This window comes from Platalea leucorodia (genome assembly GCF_965183815.1).
Source record: "Platalea leucorodia genome assembly, chromosome: 22".
In the NCBI taxonomy this organism is placed as follows: Eukaryota; Metazoa; Chordata; class Aves; order Pelecaniformes; family Threskiornithidae; genus Platalea; species Platalea leucorodia.
The window spans coordinates 2,582,379-2,605,722 of NC_138844.1; the positions used below are offsets into that span (position 1 = coordinate 2,582,379).

Sequence of the window (23,344 nt, forward strand, 5' to 3'; positions counted from 1 at the left end):
GAGTCGTAGTCCCGGCGCGGAGGGCGCGGGGCGGGGCTGGGAAGGGGGCGTGGTTATGGAGGGCGTGGTCTGCGGGAGGGGGCGGTGCCGGGAAGGGGGCGTGGCCGGGGCGGCGGGGGCGCCCATGGCGGGCGCGGGCGCGGTGCGCGGGCGCGGTGCGGGGGCGCGGGGCCCTGGGCACCCGGAGCGGCGTGGGGCGCCCGGGGGGACCCGCTGGGGCCGGGGGGGGCCTGGCGCGGGGTGGCGTCCCACCCGAGGCACCCCCCCACCCGTGGATCCACCCGCCCCCGAACCCCGCCACGGCCACCCCCACCTTGGTCCCAAACGGGCTGGGACGGGCACCCCCGCGGCCACGGGGGAGCCCCCCGGGGGGCGACAGCCCTGGGGACCGGCTGTGGTTTGGCACGGGGGGGTGGCACCCGTTATCCCCGCCGCAGGAGCCCAGCTGTGCAGCGGCCCCGCGTTCCCCGCGCGGGGCTCGGTGGGTGCCCGCGCCGCCGTTCAGCCCCCGGCTCCGGCTCCCGGCGGTGGCGAAGGCCCGGCGAGCCGACGGCGGGGAGCGCAGCCGTGGGGCTGCGCTGAGACCCGACCCGCCGCGCAGCTCATCGCACCGATGGCAGCCGGATCCCGCAGCGCTGGGACGGATCCGGCCCTGCGGCCCCACAGCCGCCCTCAAAAAACCCCTCGCAAATGGGGGGACGCCGCATTTCGGGGAGAAAGGCCCCGGCGGCTTCGAAGGGGGAACGGAGCGGGGATTTTCGGTGGGTCAAAGGTCAGGGGCTGCGGCGGAGCCGCCGGCCCGGGGTGCGTGGGCAAAGCGTCGGGGTCCGTGGCGCCCCGCGTGTGCCGGGCAGCATCGCAGCCGGCCAGCGCCCCCCGCCCCGGCCCCTGAACCTGACACCGGTTTCATTAACCCACCCAAAGCCCAGCATTAAATGGGCTTTGAGCCACGGATTGCAAAAAAAAACCCCCATGTTTGCCCCCGAACCCCAGCGCCGCGGGCGGCCGTGGCGGCAGGCAGCAGAGGGTGGTGCAGGCAAAGGCACGGTGCCTCCGCGCTGCCTGCGACCCGTCCATCCTTCCATCCGTCCGTCCGTCCGTCTGTCCGTCCATCCCTTCCCTTCCCTTGCCCGGGCTCCCATGGGACAGGGATGGGGTGCAGCTGCCTGCACCCCCGGAGGAGGCAGGCGAAGGCAAGCGGGGCGCTTTGCTGTGCTGGAGGGTGATTTCTTTCCCTGCCTCGATAACAATAACAACAATAACAATAATAATAGTAGTAATAATAATCATCATCATAATAATAATCATAATAATAATAATAATAATAATAAAGTGGTGGTTTGGGCCAAGGGAATGTTTTGTTCAGCCTGAATCAGCTGGTTTTGGGGTAAAAGCGGTGGAAATAGAGGGACATTCAGGTGGTGCCGGAGAGCTGGCAGCCCTGGCAGTGCAGGGGTTAAACCCCGCTCGGGGTGACCTGGGTTTGGGGATGCCCTCTGATGGGTGCCCCCGGGGTGGGGGGACGCTCCCAGTTGTCCTTCTGGAGGGTGCGGTGTCCCCCCCCAAAGGTTTCCTCTTGCTCAGGCTGGGGCTGGGTAATTGGAGGCAGATTTGGGGGGCCTGGCTGGGCAGCGAGGGGGGGTGGCCCCGGGGGTCCCCTCGGTGGTGGCTCCTCTGGTCCCCGGACAGGGCAGGGACAGCCCTGATGGCCTTTAACCCCCCCGCCCCAAGTGTGGCTTCGCTTGCTGAGAGCATTCTGCCCGCACGTCAGTAGGGACCAGAGTGAACACGAGGGCCGGTGCTCCCCGAGCGGGGATGACCCTGGGGCTGGCCTGGGGACCCCGCCAGCAGGGATGGCACATGTCCCCACCCCGGCGTGGCAGCTGCCCAGCGGGGAGCAGGGAAGAGTGTCCCAGAGACAGCGCCGGGTCTCGGCTACCAACGTCCGTCCTTCCCCTGGGCAGCCTGACTGACGTCAGTCCGCCATCCCTCCTGCGTCCCTCCCTCCCTCCCTCTCTCCTCCATCCCTTCCTTCTCCCGCCTTCCATCCCTCCCTCCTTCCCCCTCCATCCCTCCTCCTTCTCTCCTCCCTCCCTCCTCCATCCCTCCCTTCTCCATCCCTCCTTCCTCCTCTCCCTCCATCCTTCCCTCCCGCCTTCCATCCCTCCCTCCCTCCTTCCATCCCTCCCTCCTTCCCCCTCCATCCCTCCTTCCCTCCATCCCTCCCTCCTTCCTCCTTCTCTCCTCCCTTCCTCCTCCATCCCTCCCTTCTCCATCCCTCCTTCCTCCTCTCCCTCCATCCTTCCATCTTGCCTTCCATCCCTCCCTCCATCCTTCCCTCCTCCCTCCCTCCCTCCTCCATCCCTCCATCCTTACATCCCTCCCTCCTCCTTCCTTCCATCCCTCCCTCCTTCCCCCTCCATCTCTCCTCCTTCTCTCCTCCCTCCCTCCTCCACCCTCCTTCCTCCTCTCCCTCCATCCTTCCATCCCTCCCTCCATCCTTCCATCCCTCCCTCCATCCTTCCATCCCTCCCTCCTTCCCCCTCTATCCCTCCATCCTTCCCTCCCTCCTTCCATCCTTCCCTCCCTCCTCCTCTCCTGCCTTCCTCCTCCATCCCTCCCTCCCTTCTTCCATCCCTCCTTCCATCCTTCCCTCCCTCCTCCTCTCCTGCCTTCCTCCTCCATCCCTCCCTCCCTTCTTCCATCCCTCCTTCCATCCTTCCCTCCCTCCTCCATCCCTCCCTTCTCCATCCCTCCTTCCTCCTCTCCCTCCATCCTCCCTCCCTCCCTGCCCCAGGCCCTCACCCACAGCCTGCGTCTGCCTGCGTGCACACGTGTGTGCCTGTGTGCATGGGTACGTCTATGTGCCTGTGCATGCACGCGGGTGTGCACATGCGTGTGCAGCGTCTGAGTGCAGCGTGGGCGTGCACGCGTCTGGGGTGGGTGTGCAGAGGAGCACGCGTGCACAGCGCAGGGCTGCGAGGCAGCCGTGCAGTATGAGCGTGTGCAGGGGGCGTGCATGTGACACGTGTGCAGCGTGGCTGGGCGGTGTGAGGGTGCAGCGCAGGGGTGCAGCGCAGGGGTGCAGCGTGGCTGTGCAGCACCCCCGTGCAGCACAGTCGCACACTACAGCCGCACTGCGCAGGGGTGCCGGGCGGGACGGTGGGTGCCCATGGGGGTGCAGAGCCACCCACCAGCGCAGGAGGTCGGGCAGCACCCGCTGGCCTCACGTGCACCCGGAGAGCACCCAAAAAGCTGCTCGGGTGGAGCAGGAGCGCTCAGCATCCACCGCAGCACAGGGAGGGGGGTCCCACCCTGGCACCCCGCGGGCACAGGCCTGGGGTGAGCGTGTCCCCAACCCCACAGGGCTGCGGGCCGGTGCAGGCCCCTACGGCCGAGCCACCTCTGGTCCTGGGTGCCCGGCCCAGGGCTGGATTTGCCCTCCAGAGGAGCAGAACTGGATGGGAGCCCCAGGCAGGGAGGTGCGGTGTGCCCAGGGGTGCTGGTGTGGGTGCATGTGTGTGCATGGCGTGTGCATGGGATTTGCATGGCCTGTGCATGGCCTGTGCATGGCCTTTGCACGGCACATGGCACGTGCATGGTGTGTGCATGGTCCGTGCATGGCGTGCACATGGCGTGTGCACGGTGTGTGCATGGTCTGTGCATGGTCTGTGCACAGCACATGGCGTGTGCATGGCATGTTCATGGTCTGTGCATGACCTGTGCATTGCATTTGCATAGCATGTGCGTGGCGCGTGCATGGCATTTGCATGGTGTGTGGATGCACACAGGAGGGTTGCGTGTGGGCCTGGGGCATGAGTGGGTGTACAGACGTGTGCATGCAACACGGTGGGAGTGTGCACATGCATGGGGGTGTGCATATGTGAGGGGTGTGCATGCACATGTGCAGGGTTTGCATGCATGTCTGGGGAACGTGCATATATGCAGTGTGTGTGCATGCATTCAACATGGCATGTTGGTGTGAGTGTGCACGATACATAGGCATGAGGGTGCATGTGTGTGCATGCATGTGTGTGCATGGTGTGTGCACGCACACAAGCGGGGCTGGGAGGGTGCATGTGTGGGGCGTGTGCACGCACATGTGCATGGTGCATGCAACATGCACGCACACCATGTTGCATGTGTATGGGTGTGTGCATGGGTGTGTGCATGCATGTGTGGTGCGTGCATGCACATGTGGGAGATTTGCATGTGTGTGCACAGGTGTGCACATGTGCAGTGGACATGCATGTGTGGGCGTGTGTGTGGTGTGCATGCATGGATTTGCGCATGTGCGTGCATACATGTGTGGCGTATGCATGCACATGTGTGTGCTTTGCGTGTGGGTGGAGGCGGTGTGCACGCCCGTGTGCTCTGGGTGTGCACAGCTCTGCGTGGTCTGTGTGCACACGGACATAGCTCCTGCACGCCTGGGGGGGTGCAAACATGCGGGGTGCATGTGTGCACCCAAACCTGGCGGGTGTGCACAGGCGTGTGTTTTTAAGCGTGTGTGAGCGTGTGTGCGCGTGGGGGGGTGCATGCTGGTGCACACGCGTGTGCATGTGTTGTGCGTACCTGTACCGTGTGTGCACGTGTCCCCGCCTGTGCGCGGTGCCTGGGCGTGCTCCCCTGCGCACACGACACGTGCGTGCACCCGTGGGTGCCTGGGGACGCTCAGACGGGCCGGGGGGACGCCCAGGCGGTGACGTGGTGGCACCCGGCGGCCGTGCAGTGACAGTGACACCCGGGGTGACCGCCAGCCCCGTCCCCGCGCCTCCCCCCTCCTGGCCGGGCCTTTCTGCCACCCACGGCCGTCCCGGGCCACCCTCCACCTCCAGGCCCTTCCCCACCCCGCCGTTCCCTCCCCACCCAGCTCCTTGGTGGTCCCCCGTTGGCACGTCCCCACCACCCCGGGAGGTTCTGGCAGGAGACTCCCCGCAGCCCGGCCGTGGGGATGCAGCAGAGCCACCGCGTTTGGAGCAGGGACACGCTGCTTTCCTTAGCAGGTCCCTGCTGCGGTGGAGCTGGGCTTGGTCCTGGCATGGTGACCCCTGGGGTGCTTTGAGCCTCGTGTCCTCCTGCTGCAGCTGGGTGGCTCCAGGAGAGCGCGTGATGGGGCCTGGACCCCCGCGGGAGGGTCCTGGGGAGCTGCCGCCATGGGGGAACCTCTTCATCTTGGAGGGGCTCCATCATCAGGGAAACCTCCATCGTGAGGAACCTCCACTGGGGGGAAATCTCCATCGTGGGGAGAAACTCCATTGTAGGGTGAACCCCCATCGGGGGGGAAGGCATCATGGCGGGGAACCGCCATCATCGGGGAGACTGCCATCATGGGGGAGCCTCTGTGGTAGGGGATACCTTCATTTGGGGGAGCCTCCATCATAGGGGGAACATCCATCGTAGGGGGAACCTCCATCGTGGGGAAACCATCGTGGGGAAACCGTCATCGAGGGGGAACCTCCATCAGGGAAACCTCCATTGTGGGGGGAACTTCAGTCATGGGGGAAGCCTCCATCATGGGGAAACCTTCATTGGGGGGGAACCTCCATCGTGGAGAAATCATCCATCATGGTGGACCTTCATCGTGGGGGAATGTCCATCACGGGGGGAACCTCCATCATGGGGGAAACCTTCATTGTGGGGGAACCTCTGTTGTGGGAGAAACCTGCATCGTGGGGAAAACCTTCATCTGGGGGGACCTCCATCACGGGGGAACCTCCCTCATGGGGGGATCCTCCACCATGGGGTCACCTTCATTGTGGGGGAACCTCCATCACGGGGGAACCCTCTGTCATGGGGGAACCTCCATTTTGGGGGAACCTCCCCCATGGGGGGAACCCCCAGCGTGTGAGCGCGCTTACATGTGCATACGTGCATGCGTGTGCGTGTCCATGCTCGCGCATGCACGTGCCCGCGCGTGTGCCCAGACGTGTTCGGGCACACGGGTGCACACCGACACGCGGGCGCCTGCGTGCAGCACGGTGCCCGCATGCGTGCATGCGTGCACGCCCCTGTGTGCACACGCGTGTGTGCACGGCTACTCCGCTCACGCCCCGGCACACGCCTGGCGGCCCCCCCGCCCTCCCCCGGCTCGGCAGCGGCCCTGAATTTGCTATAAATGGTCCGGCCGCGCCGTGCGGCACGGCCAGCAGCAGCTGGGCCGCGTCAGAGCCGGGGGCCCGCAGGGCTGCTGCCGCCCGGGGCGGGCTGAGGACGGGCCAGCTCATTACACCGCTGGCGGCGGTGACGCTGACGGGCACACGCGTGTGCACACGCGTGTGGGTCGCCGTGGGGGAGCTCAGGAGGCACGGGGAGCTCCAGGCAGCCCGAGCGCACGCGTGGCCACTTGCACACACATGGCCGTGCACACGCGTGGCCATCCCACGTGCAGCCCGTGCTACGTGTGCTCAGCCCCCCGCGCCCCCGGGCTCCTCCCTGCTGCACACCCCCATTCGCACACCCGCTCACAAGCACACGTCCGTGGCGTGTGCATCCCCTCCTCGTACACATGTGCGCACACCTGCACGTTTCTCAAGTGCGTACGCTCCCCTCAGATGCCCACGCACACTCACGCACCCCATGCACACCCCCCTTGCACACCTGCCCCGCTGCACGCTCACACGTGCTCCCTCGTGCGCACACATGTGCACTGACGCGTTCCCCTTTCGCACACACTCGCTCTTTGTTGCATGCAGCTCCCCTTACACACACGCGGTCGCCCTTGCACACACACTGCCCTTTGCACACCCTTTGCACACACACTCCCCCTTTCATTCACCTCTTCTTGCACACTCAAGTGCCTCCCCCTTGCATGCACACTCCTGCTGCACGCAACCCCCCCTTGCACACACAAACAGCCCTTGCATGTACGTGCTCTCCTTTGCACACCCCATCTGTGCACACGCACATACTCCGCTTGCACACCCTCCTTGAACAGTCTCCCCCTTGCACCCCCAAGCATGCACCCCCTTTGCACACCCCATGCACCCTCACTCCCCTTCGCACACCTCCCGTGGGCACACACCCACTCACGCCCCTTTGCACACAGACAGGCTCCCCTGTGCACACCCCCTCCTTGCACAGCTCCCCTTTGCACAAACACACTCTCCCCCTTGCACTCCCCCTTGTGCACACACTCCCCCTTCAGCACCCCCTCCCTGCACCCCCCTTGCACACGCATCCCCTTTCGCACCCCCTTGCGCACATCCCCCTCCCTGCACCCCCCCTTGCACACACTCCCCCCCTTGCACACCCTCTTGCGCAAACACACCCCCTCTTTGCACCCCCTTTGCCCACACCCCCCCTGCACACACCCCCCTCCTTGCACCCCCCCTGCACACCCCCCTTGCAAACACACGCACTCCCCTTTGCACACACCCACCCCCTCCTTGCATCCTTCCTTGCACACACACTCCCCCTCCTTGCACCGCCCTTTGTGCACACCCCCCATTGCACCCCCCTTGCACACACACGCACCCCCCCTTACACACCCCCCCCTTGCACACACACACACACACCCTTGCACCCCCCCTTGCACACACACACACGCACTCCCCCTTGCACACACACACTCCCCCCTTGCACCCCCCTTGCACACACACACACACCCCCTTGCACCCCCCCTTGCACACACACACACGCACTCCCCCTTGCACACACACACTCCTCCCTTGCACCCCCCTTGCACGCACACGCACCCCCCCCTTGCACACACACACTCCCCCCTTGCACACACACACGCACTCCCCCCTTGCACACACACTCCCCCCTTGCACTCCCCTTGCACACACGCCCCCCTTGCACACACCCCCCTTGCACACACGCGCTCCCCCCTTCCCCCCCCGCCCCCCCGCACCCCTCGCCCCGGCCCGGGGGGCTCCGGCGCCGCCCGCCCCGATGGCCTCCAGCTGCACAAACATTCCCCGCATTCAGAGGCGACGCCGCCTCCGGAGCCGCCCCCCGGCCCGGGCCAGGCCGGATTCCTCCCCCCGGCCCCGGCCCCGGCCCCGGCCCCCGCCCCCGCCCCCGCCCCCGCCCCCGCCCCGGCCGGGCCGCGCCAGCTGCGCCGGGCCGTGGGGCCGGGGGGCCGGGGGGCCGGGGGGCCGTGGGGCCGGGGGTCCGGGGAGCCGGGGGGCCGGGGGTCCGGGGAGCCGTGGGGCCGTGGGGCCGGGGAAACGTGGGGCCGGGGGTCCGGGGAGCCGGGGGGCCGGGGGGCCGCCCCACGGCGGGGCCCCGCGGCGGGGGAGCCGTGCCCGCCCGTCCCCGCTCGCCGGGAGCTACGGCGGGACGGGGAACCGCTCCCACCCCCTTCCCCCTGTCCCTCGTCCCGGCGGGGATACTGGGGTGGAGATGGGGTGCCATGGCCACCCATCCCCTGCCCATCCATCCCCTCTCCTCCAGGAAGGATACTGGCGTGGAGAGGGGTCCCGTGGCCACCCATCCCCTGCCCATCCATCCCTGTTCCCAGGAGGGATACTGGGATGGAGATGGGGTGCCATGGCCACCCATCCCACTTCCATCCATCCCGGGTCCTCCAGGAGGTACACCAGGATGGGCACAGAGAACCATGTTCACCCATCCCACTCCCATCCATCCCCGGAGCTCCAGGAGGGATACCAGGATGGAGAGGGGGCCCAGGCTCACCCATCCCATGTCCACCCATCCCACGCCCATCCATCCCGCATTCTCCAGGAGGAATACTGGAATGGAGATGGGGTCCCATGCCCACCCATCCCGTGTCCGTCCACCCCATGCTGTCTGGATGGGGTGCTGGGATGGAGCTGGGGAACCATGCTCACCCATCCCATCTTCTCCAGGAGGTACACCTGGATGGAGGTGGGGTCCCATGCCCCCCCATCCCACTTCCATCCATCCCCCATCATCCAGGAGGGATGCTGGGATGTTCCCCAGGAGGTACACCAGGATGGAGAGGGCTACCATGGTCACCCATCCCACCTCCATCCTTCCCCAGTTCTCTGGGAGGGATGCTGGGATGGAGACAGGGTACCACATCTGCATGTCCCATGTTCTCAAGGAAGGACGCTGGGGATGAGACGGCATCACAGCTACTCATCCCAAGTTCTCCAGGAGGGTGCTGGGATGCAGAGGTGGCCCCACATCCTCCACTCCCGCACCCTTCAGCCCTGAGCCCTGCCCAGCGAGGGGGTCCCAGGTCGCTCAGGCAGGGCGCTGGGATGGGGACAAGCTCCTCCAGCCGCCTTGGGAAACCCAGCCCTCGTTAGGGACACCCCGCGTCGCCGGGGGCTGCGTCCTGCCTTCTGGCAGCTTCGTCTCCTTTAAGAGCGGTGCAGCGAGGAGCCGAATTTAGCCGGCGCGGCCGCCTGTCCTCGCTGGCGTCCGGCCAGGGCTCTGCTGGCCTCGGCGAGATCCCGCTCCAGCGCCCGCGGCCGGGAGGGACGTCGGGGCTGGGAGCACCCGGGGGGCCCGACCTGCCCATGTCACCCGTGGGTGCTGGTCCCTGTGGCCTCGGGTCCCTGCTGGCTTCGTCCTCGTGGAGGTTAAGGCACATCGAGCAGCGAGCGGGCAGCTGCCTGCGAGTTGGGGACAGCCAGCGGTGTCCCCACCGAGGCCCTGGGACCTGTCACGCCGTTAAGGCTAACAGAAATGATCGGCGGGGACGTGTGACGTCACCACGAGCTGTCCCTCGTCACCGCCCTGCTCCCCGTCACCCCCCCGGTCCTCTGCCACCCCCCGCGTCACTGCTGGGGACCCCGCTGCCCCGAGGGGACAGGGATGGGACAGCCCGGGGGACAGGGGGGCCCGAGGGCCATGGGGACGGGGCTGCCCAGGGGACAGCGTCCCCAGGGGACAGGGGACAGCAGAGCCATGGATATGGGGACAAGGGAGCTTGGGGCCAGGGGATGGGGAGCCCGTGGTCCAGGGGACAGGACAGCCAGTGGCCAGGGGACAGGAGTGACCGTGGCCTGGGGGACAGGAGCACTGGGACAGACAGTGCTGGGGACATCCCGTGGCCTGTCCTTCCCCCAGTGAGACCAGTTTCTTCCTCCAGCACCCTTTCCCTGCACTGGTTTCACCCCCAGGGCCGTCTCCTTGCCGGGACAGAGCCCAGCGCCATCACCCTCTGGCTGACCCGGCCGTGGGGACCCCCCCGTCCCCGTCCCCACCAGTGCGAGCCCTGGGAGCCTCCCTGGACACGGGTGTGATGAGTTGTGGGTGCTCTGGGGCGAGGCAGGGCGGGCGTTTGCCGGGGCCGGAGGGGCCGGGGTGCGCTTTAATTGACTTCTGCTGCGTTGGGCAGCTGTGAAAACAGAGCGGGGCTCATTAGGGGACATCAAAGGACCCCCACCACGGCCGGGCGGGGGACACGGCGGGACCCGCCACCGGCGTTTGCTCCCTCTTCGCTTGGCTTAAAAGAGGAAGAGGAGGATGGGAGTCACCAGCCTGGGAGGGCTGGGGCTCAGCCGTGTGCAGGGAGGAGGCCCTGTCCCCTGTCCCCTGTCCCGGGGTTAGCTGGACCTGGGGGACCCATGCTCTGGGTTAGCCAGACCGGGGGTGACCTGTCCCCAGGGTTACCGGGACATGGAGTGACCCATCCCTGGCGTTAGTTAGATTTGGGGTGCTCTGTCCCCAGGGTCAGCCTGACGCAGGGTGACCCACCCCTGGGTGACAGACCGGGGGACAGAGGGGGACACACTGGCCGGCGCTTGCAGACGCCCTCCAGCTCCTTCCCCGCTCGGGCTGCAAACGGCCCCGAGAGCCAAAACCCCCCCAAACCTCCAACCCCCCAAAAAAGACCTCGGAGAGGCCCTGGGCTGAGCCGCCCGGCCGCTGCGGGGCCGGATCCGGCCCAGCTCCGCCGGTTCCAGCCCCAAACCTCCCCGGGCATCGCAGGAGCCCCCGGGGCTGGGGAGCGGGGACACGGACACAGCCCCCCGGGGGGGCCCGGCAGCACCCACGGGGTGCTCAGCACCCACAGAGCTCAGCCGCCGGGCGCAGCCTCTGTGATCCCAGCCCTGGTTTCCAAAGCCGGGAGACCGAAGCCTTGGAAAAAAAAATCATCTCCCGGCTCCTGCATTCCTGGGTGGAGAGTTTACATTCCCCCCGTCCCCCGGCGATCCGCGCTTCGCCTCCGGAAAACAAAGCGGCCTGGGGTGGGATCAGCCTTTTTGGGGAGCGGGACCCTCCGACCGGATAACGAGAACCAGCCGATGGATGGGCAGCACCCCCAGGCCAAAGCACCCAGCGCCAGGGCTGGATACGGCCCTGGGATCCCCTACGGAAAGGGTGAAGCCACCCCATGCCTTTGGGTGCGTGGAGTTGGGGGGTGCAGGGGGGGTCCCCCCGTCCCTTGGCCGAGGCTCGTCCTGCCGGGGTTTTCTCCCCCGGAGGGAGGCGAAGACATCGGCGGCGATAAAATCAACCCCATTTTAATTCTGATAAAATCAACCCCATTTTAATTCTGATAAAATTAACCCCATTTTAATTTTGAATTCCCATTTCGAGAGCCACCGAAGGTGTGGGGGCACCGGGGGGCCCGGTCCGTCCCCCAAACTCCTTCTCCAAACCATGGAGAAGGGGGAAAAAAAAAAACCCTGGATACGTTTCCCCCCTCTTCTCTCCCTCCTTCCAAGTCATCGTTGGAAAATTAAACCGGATCCAAAGAGTTTTTCCTTTCCAAAATGTGCTGGAGAGGCGCTGCCTTAACCCTTTCGGCTCCCGCTTTTCCCTTCCACGGAGAATTGGGATTTTTAAGGGGGTTTGGGGATCATCCCAGGGCTTTGCCGAGGAAAGGGGAAGGGCTCAGTCTCCCCGCAAACCCCCATTGCTCTCGATGGATCCAAAAATCCCCCAAACTGATGGAGACGAGAAGCGGTGAGGCTTCCCGGGGCCGGTTTTGGGGCGCCCGTGGGGTCAGCGCGTCCCCGGCCAGGTCTCCCTCTCCATTTTGGGAAGAGTATTTTTTTAAAATGTCAATTCAATCCAGCTGATTAAATCCATCCTTCCCCTGCCCGAGCTCCAGCTCAAACTCCCCATATCCCATCTCCAGCATCGCCCAAATCCCAACAAGCCGAACCGGAGCCGGGACCCGCTTCTCTCCAGAGACTCGGGACCGGGGGGCCCACGCACAGCCGAACCCCTAATCCTATAGCAAATGTGAGCTCTTTCCTCCGGGGGGGCACGGGAGAGGTCCCCCCCCCCCCAAACCCCCAAATCCTTATTTTGAGGGTTAAATAGATTTTTTTCCCCCCGCAAAGCGCTTTGTTCCAGCTGGAGGGAGATGCTGGCTCATCCCCGCGGCGCGATGGAAGCGGGGGGTCCTGCTCCTGGCCCCCCCAGCAGCACCCATGGGGACCACCCCCCCCATTTAATTCTTGATTTTTTTTGGGGGGGGGGGGGAATAAAGCCTTCGGGAATAAGTTAGCGTTTTGCTTTACTCGTTTGTATTTGCAAAGGAGAGTTTAAAAAGTAATTTGGGAGGAAAAGCCTGCAGCCAAGGGGGGGGTACAGGCAGGGCGGTGCAGGCAGGGAGCAGGCAGAGACCCCAGCCCCGGGGGGGGGACAGCCCTGCCACAGCAGCTTTTGGGAGCGAGCGAAGGGGGGGTTAATACAAAAATCAATTTTTGGGGGGAGTTTCCAAAAGGAGAGGGAGAAAAATGGGGGGGTCTATTCGGTTTTGGGGTTTTTTTTCCCCCCCTTTTTCCAGGGGCCGGCGGAGCGGCCCGTGGCCGGGGAGAGCGGGCAGGGAGCGGGCAGGGAGCGGGCAGGAGCGGGCAGGAGCGGGGCCGCCCCCGAGCCCGGGGCCCCCCGGCCGCCAGCGGCCCCGGCGGGGCGGGGAACCGGGCCCGGGCAGCGCGGAGGGCGGGCGGGCCCCGCTCCCGGCTCCGCGGGGCTTCTCCCCCTTCTCCTTTTCCCCTCCTTTTTTCCTCTTTTTTATCCTTCTTTTATCCTTTTCCCCACTTCTTCTCCCTCCTTTTCTCCGTTTTTCTTCCTTTCCCCTCTCCTATTTTCCCTCCTTTTTCTCTGCTTTTTTTCCTCTCCTTTTTCTACTTTTTTCCCTGCTCCTTTTCCCCCTTTTTTCCTCCTTTTTCTCCCCTCCTATTTTTCCTCTCCTTTTTCTCCTTCCCCCCTTAATATATTTTTTCCTGCTTTTTCTCCTTTTTTCCCCTGCTCCTTTTTCTCCTCCCCCCTCCTTTTCTCTCCTTTTTCCCCCCCTCCTTTTTCTCCTTTTTTCCCCTCTCCTTTTCCTCCTTTCCCCCCCTTTTCCTCCTTCCCCCCCTCCTTCTTTTTTTCCTCCTTTTTCCCCCCTCCTTTTTCTCCCTTTTTTTTCTCCTTTTTCATGTTTTAAATAGAAATATATAATTAAATTTACAAATGCTATTTACAGGTTTAATTACAAAAAAAAAAAAATCAAAGAGAAAGAGAGACACCCCTTAGACGTTAATAAATCTAAAAATAAAAATATATATAATACCCCCCCCCCCAAAAAAAAATTCAAGCCGAAGGGCGGCGGCGGCCGGGTTTGGGGGGGTCACACCGTCGTCTCGCCCTGCTTGCTGTTGGTGAGTCGCGTGTAGAACTTCCTCCACGAGTGCAGGGTTTTACCCGACCATATCCAAAAGCCGGAGGTGATGCCCACGATGAGAGTCATGAGATACTTGATCATGTAGACGGTGAAATCGGGGGTCATGCGGGGGGTGAAGTGGAGCGGGCAGGGGATGGCCAAGCTCTTGCAGTTCTGGCTGATCCAGCTGCGCTCCCAGTGCTCGCGGAAAGCCTGCTCGTAGAAATAGCAAGCGATGACGATGGTGGCCGGGACGGTGTAGAGGACGCTGAAGACCCCGATGCGAACCATCAACCGCTCCAGCTTCTCCGTTTTGGTCCCTCCGTGTTTCATGATGGTGCGGATGCGGAAGAGGGAGACGAAGCCGGCCAGAAGGAAGGAGGTACCGATGAAGAGGTAGACGAAGAGCGGGGCCAACACAAAGCCCCGGAGAGGGTCGATGTTGTTGAGGCCCACGAAGCAGACGCCGCTCAGCAGGTCCCCGTCGATCTGCCCCATGGCCAGGATGGTGATGGTCTTGACGGCCGGGACGGCCCAGGCGGCCAAGTGGAAGTACTGGGAGTTGGCCTCGATGGCCTCGTGGCCCCACTTCATGCCGGCGGCCAAGAACCAGGTGAGGGAGAGGATGACCCACCAGATCGAGCTGGCCATGCTGAAGAAGTAGAGCATCATGAAGAGGATGGTGCAACCTTCCTTCTTGGTGCCCTGTACCACCGTGCGGTAGCCGTCCTCCTGGAAACGCTCGTTGCAGACCACCCTCTCCTCCAGCATGAAGCCAGCGATGTAGGCCACCGACACCATGGTGTAGCACCCCGAGAGGAAGATGATGGGTCGCTCGGGGTAGCGGAAACGCTGCATGTCCACCAGGTAGGTGGTGACGGTGAAGAAGGTGGAGGCGCAACACAAGACGGACCAGATGAGGATCCAGATACGGGCGAAACGGATCTCGTCCTCGTTGAAGAACATGTGGCCGTCGGGACGGGTGGGCTCGCAGGGCGCCGCGCAGTCCTTCTCGCCCAAGAACTTGTAGTTGAGGTAGCTGGGCACCTTCAGCGCCCGCGGGCAGTGGAAGGGGTGGTCGAGGGTGGCGTAGCGAGGGGCGCCCGGCGTGCCCTGGCCGGCCAACGGCGTGGCGCTGGTGAGCAACGCCGGCGAACCGCCGTCTTCCGAATGGTTCTGCCCCACGCAGATCTGCTCGGCGCCGTGCCGGGGGAAATTCTCACAACGTAATCGTTCCGGCCATTGGAAACCAAATTTATTCATGAGGGCTTCGCAGCCCTGGCGCGCCCGCTCGCAGATGGAGCGGCACGGCGGGATGGCCTGCTCCAGCACCGTGCAGACCGGCGCGTACATGGAGCAGAGGAAGAACTTGAGCTCCAACGAGCACTGGACCTTCACCAAGGGGTAGAACTGGTGGACCTCCAACCCCGCGTCCTCCTGGTTGGTGTGACCCAGCAGGTTGGGCATGATGGTCTGGTTGTAGGCGATGTCGGTGCAGAGCGGGATGGAGATGGGTTGGCAGAAGCCGTGGTCGGGGATGGAGATGCCCTTCTCGCCGTGCAGCTGGCTCCGGCACGGCGCCGGCACGCTCAGCCCCACCAGCAGCCAGGCCAGGGCGGGCAGCACGCTGCGGGGGCCCATGGTGCCCCGAGCTGCTGCGCCCGGATTTACCGTGCCCGGTGCCCAGCCGGCCGGCCGGTCCTCCCGTCCGGATCTGCCGTGCCCGGTGCTGCCTGGATGGCTCCCGGTGACCGGAGCTGCCGTACCCGGTGCTGCCTGGATGGCTCCCGGTGCCCGGAGCTGCCGTGCCCGGTGCTGCCTGGATGGCTCCCGGTGCCCGGACACGCTCAGGTCCCGCCTGGACGGCTCCCGGTACCCGCCTGGACGGCTCCCGGTGTCCCGCTCTACCGTGCGCGGCGGGACGGCTCCCGGCGCCCAGCCCAGCCGCTCCCGGTGCCCCGCAGCGCTGCTCCCGCTGCCCGGACTTGGCGGTCCCGGTGCTCCCGCTGTCCCGTCCCGGTGCTCCGCGGCGCAGCTCCCGGTGCCGGAGCCCCGGGCGGGCGGTGGCGCTGGCGGGGGGCCGGGGTACCGGGGGGGCCGGGGGGGGCCGGGGGGGCCGGGGGAGCGGAGCGGCCGCACCGGACGCTCCCGCCGCCTTTGTGCGGGGCAGCGCCGCGTCCCCGCCGGGCGGAGCGGCCCCCCCGCGCCCCGCCCACTCCGCGCCCCGCCCCGCCCGCCCCGCCAATCACATTCAAACGGCGCGCTCGCCACGCCCCCCGCCGCCCCGGGCCCCGCCCCTCCCGCCGGGACCGGGGGGGGGGGGAGCGTGGGCCTCCCCCCCCCCCCCCCGCAAAGTTTTTCCGCGCCGTGAAATCTCCCCCCGCGGCGTGGGGTCGGGACGGGGCCACGGGGAAAAGTCCCTCCCCGTGTCCCCCCCCGGTGTCCCCCGGCCCCCCCGTGTGGCCCCCCCGGTGTCCCCCGGCCCCCCGGTGCCCCCCCCGGTGGGGCTGCTCCCCCCACCCCCCTCACGGCCACGCCGCGGCGGGTCCCCCGCTGTCCCCACGTCCCCCTCGGGGCGCACCGGGGGCAGCATTAGCCCCCGTGGCCCCCCGGCGGGTCCTGGCCACCCGCTACGGGAACAGGGATGCCACCGCCCCGTGGGGGGGCCCACGGCCACCCTGGGGTGCTGCCGGAGCCGGCCCCCCGCGGCCCCCGCACAGCCAGGGGTGTCCCCGGCGTCCCCCCATCAGCCGGGGGGGGCAGGGGACACCCCGCCTCCTGTCCCCCGCCGTGGGCCCGCACCTCCCGCCCCAGCCGTGGGGAACGGCACCTCTGTCCCCAAAACCGGGGTGGCGGGAGGGGGCCGGAGGGCCGGGACACGCTGGGGGGGACTGGGACACGCTGGGAGGGACTGGGACACACTGGGGGGATTCAGGACATGGCAGGGGGGGACCAGGACACATCGAGGGGGACACCAGGACACACTGGGAGGGACCGGGACACACTGGGGTGATCTAGGACATGCTGGGGGGATCTGGGACACACTGGGGGGGACTGGGACACGCTGGGGGGCACTGGGACACACTGGGGGGGGACTGGGACACACTGGGAGGGACCAGGACACACTGGGGTGATCTAGGACATGTTGGAGGGATCTGGGACACACTGGGGGGAACTGGGAGATGCTGGGGGGGACACCGGGACACACTGGGGGGGGACCAGGACACACCGGGGGGCACTGGGACATACTGGGGGGCACTGGGACACACCGAAGACCCTCGTCAGGGAAGGAAACTGCGGGCAATCCCCCCAAATTTTGGCAGCGGACTGGGGGGGGGCTCCCTTCCCAAAGCAGCATCCCAAGGAAGGGGCAGATGGGGGGGCCGCAGCGGGCAGCCCCCCACGCCCGTCCCGCTCCTTTTTGGGGGGGCGAGGGGCTTTCTGCTGGCTGCCTCCTTCCCCTCCGCCGTCCTCCCTCCCTTTTTCTCCCTTTCCTGTAACTTAAGCTTTTGTTGTGAGCAGGAGAAACCCGGGCTGCCGTGAAAAGAGGGCCCCACCGCCTTTCAGAGCGTAATTGAAACCATTGCGCGGCTCCTGGCCGAGGGGGAAGGGCAGGGGGGGCTCCAGAAATCAAAGCCCGGGGGGGGGGGAGGACGGGCCACACGATGCGCACCCGCTCCCGGCACCCCCCGCCACCCCGTCAGCTTTCCCGGCCTGGACGTGCCGGTTGTCACCGCGGCGGTTGGCAGGATGCTGGGGGCTCCCTGTTCTTGCAAAGGGGTCGGGGATGGAAGCAGGGGGTCCCCGTGGCCTCGGACGAGGCCGGGACGGCGGTCCTGGGGAGCGAACCGGGGCGGGATGGGTGCCAGCGACCAGGCACCCACCCGTGCCCCAGCTGGGACACCCAGGGGTGCTGCCTTTGGGGACCGCGCCAAGCCCACGGCCGCCATGCGCCGAGGAGGGCGGCTCGGCACGGCCGGGGCTTGGCGGCCGCCCAGCGAGTCCCCGGCCGGGGAGGCTGCTGGCGCAGGGCCTGGCAGGGCGCCGGGCTGCGGGGGCCGGAGCTGAGGCCGGATCCTGGCGAGCGGCTGCCTCCCGGCCCCTTCCCGGCTCCCCGGTTGCAGGGCCTGGCTCGTGTGACCCCCGCGCGGTGGCCTTCGCCCCAGCCCCGCCAGCCGGGGACGGGGACGGAGGGGGTGCGGGGTGTCGGCGCAGCCACGTGGATCTTGGCTTCGTAAAAGCTTCGGATTTTGGCTTCTTTCCGGGGTGGGGGGATGTCACTTCCAGCGGGGGTGGCAGGGGCTGTCCCCGTGCTCCCCGTCCTCCTGCAGTGCTGGTGGCTCGGGGCAGGGGGTCCCCAGGACCTCTGGGCACCGGGGACACACGGGGACGTGGTCCCACTCAGAGCGGGTGCTGAGCCCTCCTGGGGAGGGGTACACCCCAAGCAGGCCTGCCAGCCGGCCCGGGGGGACGCCTGGGGGGGCTGGGGGTGTCAGGGGACACCCCGGGGAGGCAGCCGGGGGGTCCCGCCTGCGCAGGGGCGTCCCCTCGCAGGGACACGCGGGGAGGCCAGGGAATCCCTGTGGTCCCATTCCTCCCTGTCACCAGGCTGCCAGCCCGGTCCCCAGGCGCTGCCAGGGGCGTGCTGGGTGGGAGCGGGTCCCGCCCCCTCCCCAAAAGCTTCCCTGCGGGGGTCTGGGGTTGGCGTCCCAGGCAGAGGGGACCCTGCGAGGACAGGGACCCATACTGGCACCCAGCAGGAGCGGGTGGGTGCTGCCAGCAGGCCAGACTGGGCGTTACTGGGAGTACAGGGCCAAGCCCAGCTCCCCCCAGGGCTCCCCCTTGCAGACCCCCAGGAGCTGCTCGGGGTGGAGGGGACCCGGGAGTCCCGATCCCCCCACTGCTCTGCTCTCACTTCATCCCAGTGCAGCACTGGGGGATGCTGGTGGGTGCCCAGGGGCACCCCCAGCACCCCGGGGTCCCCAGGTCACCGCCAGCCAGGGGACAGCCCACGGGTGCCACCATCTCCAGAGGGGCTGGTGGCTCCGGTGTCCCCGTGGGAGCAGGGCACGGTCCCCGTGCAGCCCCTCCCCTTGGGACCCCCCCAGCGCTGTGGGGTGCCAGGGTGCTTGTGGGGGGCCCAGGAGGGCCAGGGATGGGGGACACAGCTGGGAACCCCCCGGGTCCTGGCCTCGGACCCCCGGCAGCACCCCCAGCGCTTGGGCTGGTGGCCAGCACCGCTCCGGAGGGCAATATTTGGGGGGGGGGGGGCTCTGGCAGCACCAGCTCCTACCACCCCCATCCCGTGGGGACGGGCATGGAGGAGGGCGAAGCAGAAATTGGGGGACGGAGCAGCTGTGCCAGGCGATGCCGGGCAGGACGGGGACCCCCGGGGGTCCCCCGGGAGCTCGGAGGAAGGGCCCCCCCCGGCCCCTGCCCTTGGCTTTGTTTCACACTTAAGAGGCTCTAATTAAAACCAGCCACAAAGGCCCTGGCTGGCGGCAGGCTCAAGGTGCCAGCGGAGGAGGACGGGGGTCCGTCACCACGGGAACAGAGAGGGATGCGGGGCCCCCGGCACCGGCACCGCGGGGCCCCCCCGCACCCCCGTGCGTGAGCGGGCACACGCGTGCACACACGCATGCATCCACACGCGTGCGCATGCACGTACGGCGCCCGCAGGTGAGGCGAGCGTGGGGACGCGGGAGCGGGGCTGGGGGGTCGAGGGGTGCTGGCACGCACGTGCACACGCGTGTTTGCACGCCTGCGCCCAGCTTTGTTGCACGCACGGCTATCCTGTGGGTTACGGAGGGCAGGAACCACTGCCTGCTCCTCTCAGGCCTGGTTTGTACTGGTCTAAACTGGTCTAACGGCTCGGTGGGGTGGGAGGGGTCCGTGAGCAGCGCTGGCCAGGTGGGCTGGGGGGTAACCCGAGCCCTGGGGCACCCGTGGGGCGAGCCGTGGGGTGAGCCGAGCCCCGGGGTGCCCCAGCACCAGGGGCAGCCCTCGCTGCTGGCGTGGCTGCAGCGGGCGCCCACGAGGCGCCGGCAGGCACCGGGCACGGCGCGTTAGCCAAACCCCGGCACCCGGCACCGGGACGAGGGCTGTGAGGAGCCAGGGGGCACAGGCCCCCCCCGAGATGAGGGTCTGGCTGCCCGGACACCCCCAGGGGTGGCAAAACCCCGGTGCCACGGTGGCTCCCCAAAATCCACCCACTGGCGGCGGGGGACAAAACGCACCGCGAGGCGGGCTGGCAGGACGCTGGCCCGCGGGGGGAAGCTGGCTTAAGCACACCTTGACCTTCCTGGCAGGGGAGGGATCCCTTCAGCTTGTCCGACACATCTCCTGCCAGCGCCCGGTATTGAAAGCGCGGCGAGCTCGCGCGCGGAGGAGCCGGCATGAAAAGGCAGCTTAGGCATCTCCTGCTGCGAGAGATGGATTAGGGGCTTCGGGGAGGGCCGGGGGGACAGCGAGAGGCACAGCCGCCGCGGCGTGCCGGGGCCAGGCTGCGTGCTGGCGGCCGCTGGGCGAGAGCGGGCATGGCCTGGGCATGGTGCCGCCGGCCACCGTCTCGCTGCATCCCGGTGGGAGAAGGGGGCAGCGGGCCAGGCCTGGCGGGGCGGGATGCTGGGGGCTCCCCGAAACGGAGCGTGTCAAGAGAGAGGGACCATCCCGGCTCGGAGCGGGCCGGGTGGCAGGGGGCCGGGGCACCCCAGGCTGGCAGCCCCGCTCCTCCGCACGGCCCCGGTCCCCCCCGCGGGTCCCCAAGGCATCCACCGCCCCGTCCCTCAGCTGTCGCTGTCAGGAGGACGCGGTATTTTTAGAGCCGCCTCGGGGACCGGCAGGTCGAGCGGTGACAATTTTTGCCCGTGGAAGCGGGCGGTGCGAGGCAGGGGTGGCGGGACCCCGCCAGCCCCCCGGGAGTTTCCCTTTTTGCTCTGATTTGGGGTCGATGGCCCCGGTGCCCCCCGCAGTGGGGGTGCCCCGCTGCACGGCTGGCGGGAGGGGACGGGGTGCCCCCGTGGCCGTCCCTCCCCATGCCCAGAACAGCTGTGCCCCCGGCCGATGGCGGGGGGACCCTGCCAGCGCCGGGCATGTGACAGGAGGTGATAGAGCTGGCTGCTATTTATACCCGGCCCTTGTCAGCGCTGGGTGTGGGGACGCAGGCGAGCCCATGCCACAGGCCCAGGGTGGCCCTCGGGGTCCCCTGGGTGCCCACCTGTCCCCCAGCACCACCCGAATCCCCCCTGTGGGCTGGGGGGGCTGCAGCGGGGCCATGAGGCCCATTCCTGCCTCCACCGTGTCTCACTGCCACTCCAACTGTCCCCAGCCCATCGGGGACACTGAGGCGTCCCTGTGGGACAATGAGCCACCCCATGACCAAAGTGGGCACAGCCCATGCCCGATAGGGACGTTGAGCTGTCCCTGTGCCCAGTGGGGACACAGAACTGTGCCCAATGGGGACACTGAACTGTCCCCATGCCCAAGGGGGATACCAAGCTGTCCCTGTGCCAAGAGTGGCATGGAACTGTCCCCATGCCTGATGGTGGCATGAAGTTGTGCCCAACAAGGACACTGAGCTGTCCCTGTGCCCCATGGGGACACTGAGCTGTCCGTATGCCCAACGGGGATGTTGAGCTGGCCCTGTGCCCAGTGGGGACACAAGCTGTGCCTGATGGGGACACTGAACTGTCCCCGTGCCCGAGGCTGGATACCAAGCTGTCCCTGTGCCTGACAGTGGCACGAAGTTGTGCCCAACAAGGACACTGAGCTGTCCCTGCACCCCATGGGGACACTGAGGTGTCCCCATGCCCAGCCCCTCCAGGCTAGGGATACTGGGGCACAGAGCAGGTTTGTCCCCCAGCAGCCACAGGTCCCCATCGGGCACATGTCCCCGGCAGGCACGGGCCCTCGCTGTGGGGAGAAGCCGAGGGGGGGCCGTTCCTTCTGGCCCCCCACTGGCTCCCTCCTCCGTGGCAGGCAGCGGGGCCGGGGGGCCGCAGCCCCCGCACAAAGCTGCTTTACATGCGAAGAGGGGCCCAGGCGGCCGCAGCGCCGGCCTCCGCCTCCCAGCCCCGGGCCCGCAGAAAGAGGCCTCCTTCGCTGCCGGTTCCCGGCCTCCCCCTGCTCGCACACGCACTCACACCCGTAGGTGCCCGCCGCACACGTATGCGCTTGGGGTGGGGGGTCCCTTGGCCTGGTGACACTGTTCCCGTCCAGCACCTCGGGCAGAGAAGCGCGAGCCCTCCCAGGGTTGATCCCCCAGTGTGGGCTCAGTGCCTGCCTCAGCTCCCCGCTGCCACAGCCAGGCTCTGCTCGTCCCTGTAGCACCGAGGGAAACTGAGGCAGGGGGTGAGGGGCTTTAGGCAGCACTGAGGAGGGTGCCCAGCCCCAGAGTGTGTGTGGGGGGCACCCCGCCTCCCCAGCTCAGCACCCCTAGGGTGCCAGATCCCCCTCGCCCCAAAGTCCAAGCAGGGCTGGGTGCCCCCCACCCACTGGTGCCGATGAGCACCGGCTTCGGGGGGGCCGTGTTGAGAAGGGGCGTAAGCCACCAGCACGCCCGGGTCCTGCTGGGGGAGCTGCCACCCTCCCCGGGGCTCGTCCCACCCGGCTTGGAACGGCCCCATCTCCCTGCAGGGACACCTCCGGCTCAGCCACCCCACAGCGGGTGGGGGGCCCACGGTGTGGGTGGGGATCCCGCTGCCCACCTGGGTGGAGCAGGAGCTCCCTCTCGTGGGGACAGCCCCGGCGCTGAGCAGGGCCCAGGGTGCCCACCCAGGACCCACGGGTGGGGTGGCTGCAGGACACACGTGTCCCTTCGACTGAGCCGCCCACGGGGACACTCCTCGCAGTGTGGCTGTGCTCCCCAGGCAGGGATCCCGGCTTTGCCCTGCCCGTCTGGGTGTGTCGGGAGGACAAGGGGGGACAGTCCCTCCGAAAATGCAGCGGTGACTCCTGGAAGGAGAAAGGCTGCTCCCCTCCCTGCCTCAGCTTCTCCACCCTCCACGGGGCCAAGCTGCAGGGCAGGCATCGGGGCACAAGGAGCCGCGGGGATGTCAGAGGGAGAGGGACCACGACCCGTGGAGGAGAGGCAGAGCAGGGCAAGGACCGGCAGCCCAGGCGATGGCCCCGCAGTCCCACGATGGGTGGGACCACGGCCCTGATTGCAGGACGAGACGGGTGACCCCCGGCGCTGAGGTGTTTGGGGGGAGCAGAGTAAAGCACAGACAAGTGGCAGGACAGGAGGGCTCTGCAGGCTGCTTTGGTCCTCCTCAGCATGAACACAGGCCTGACTGGTCCCCGGAGAGCCGAGATTAGGGGGATTTCCCAGGGGGATTTCTGCAAGGCTGCTGAGGTGGGCAGCAGGATGAGAGCAGCATCCCTCCTGGGAAGTCAGAGGCAGATGTGCGAGGGAGCTCCACGCAGGAGTTCTGGCAGCGCAGCCCAGCCTGGCACGCTGCAGTAACGGATCAAGCCAGCTCTGCTACCAGCTCCACCGCCTAGCGCAAAGCACAACCACCGCTCCGGCTTCCCCTGCAGCTGACCCGCAGCCCCACTGCGCAGCGCTCGCCGTCACAGGGGTTCACCTCATCGACGCGTTCGGTGGCACGCACGGACACGCGGTTTGGTGAACACGCTTCAGACAGGCCCGTTTCCAAACTCCTCTCTCCTCACCCTGCCTCGCCGAGGCGGCAGAGGGCAGCATGCAAGCAGGATCTGGGCAGCCAGGCTTCTGGTGAGAGAAAGAAAAGGAATGAATGGAGAGACAGATGGAATCCGGTTTTCCTGCTGTCAGGGATGGCG

The 23,344-nt window shown here is 67.1% G+C and overlaps 1 protein-coding gene across 1 annotated transcript; it reads right to left on the minus strand.

The window, feature by feature from the left end:
- Positions 1-13,366: 13,366 nt before the first annotated feature.
- Positions 13,367-15,184, minus strand: FZD2 (frizzled class receptor 2; the record flags this gene model as incomplete). The annotated part of the gene is made up of 1 exon (XM_082331721.1): positions 13,367-15,184. One exon carries the CDS (start codon positions 15,182-15,184, stop codon positions 13,511-13,513), a length of 1,674 nt encoding a protein of 557 aa, XP_082187847.1. The 3' UTR covers positions 13,367-13,510.
- Between the last annotated feature and the right edge of the window lie 8,160 nt (positions 15,185-23,344).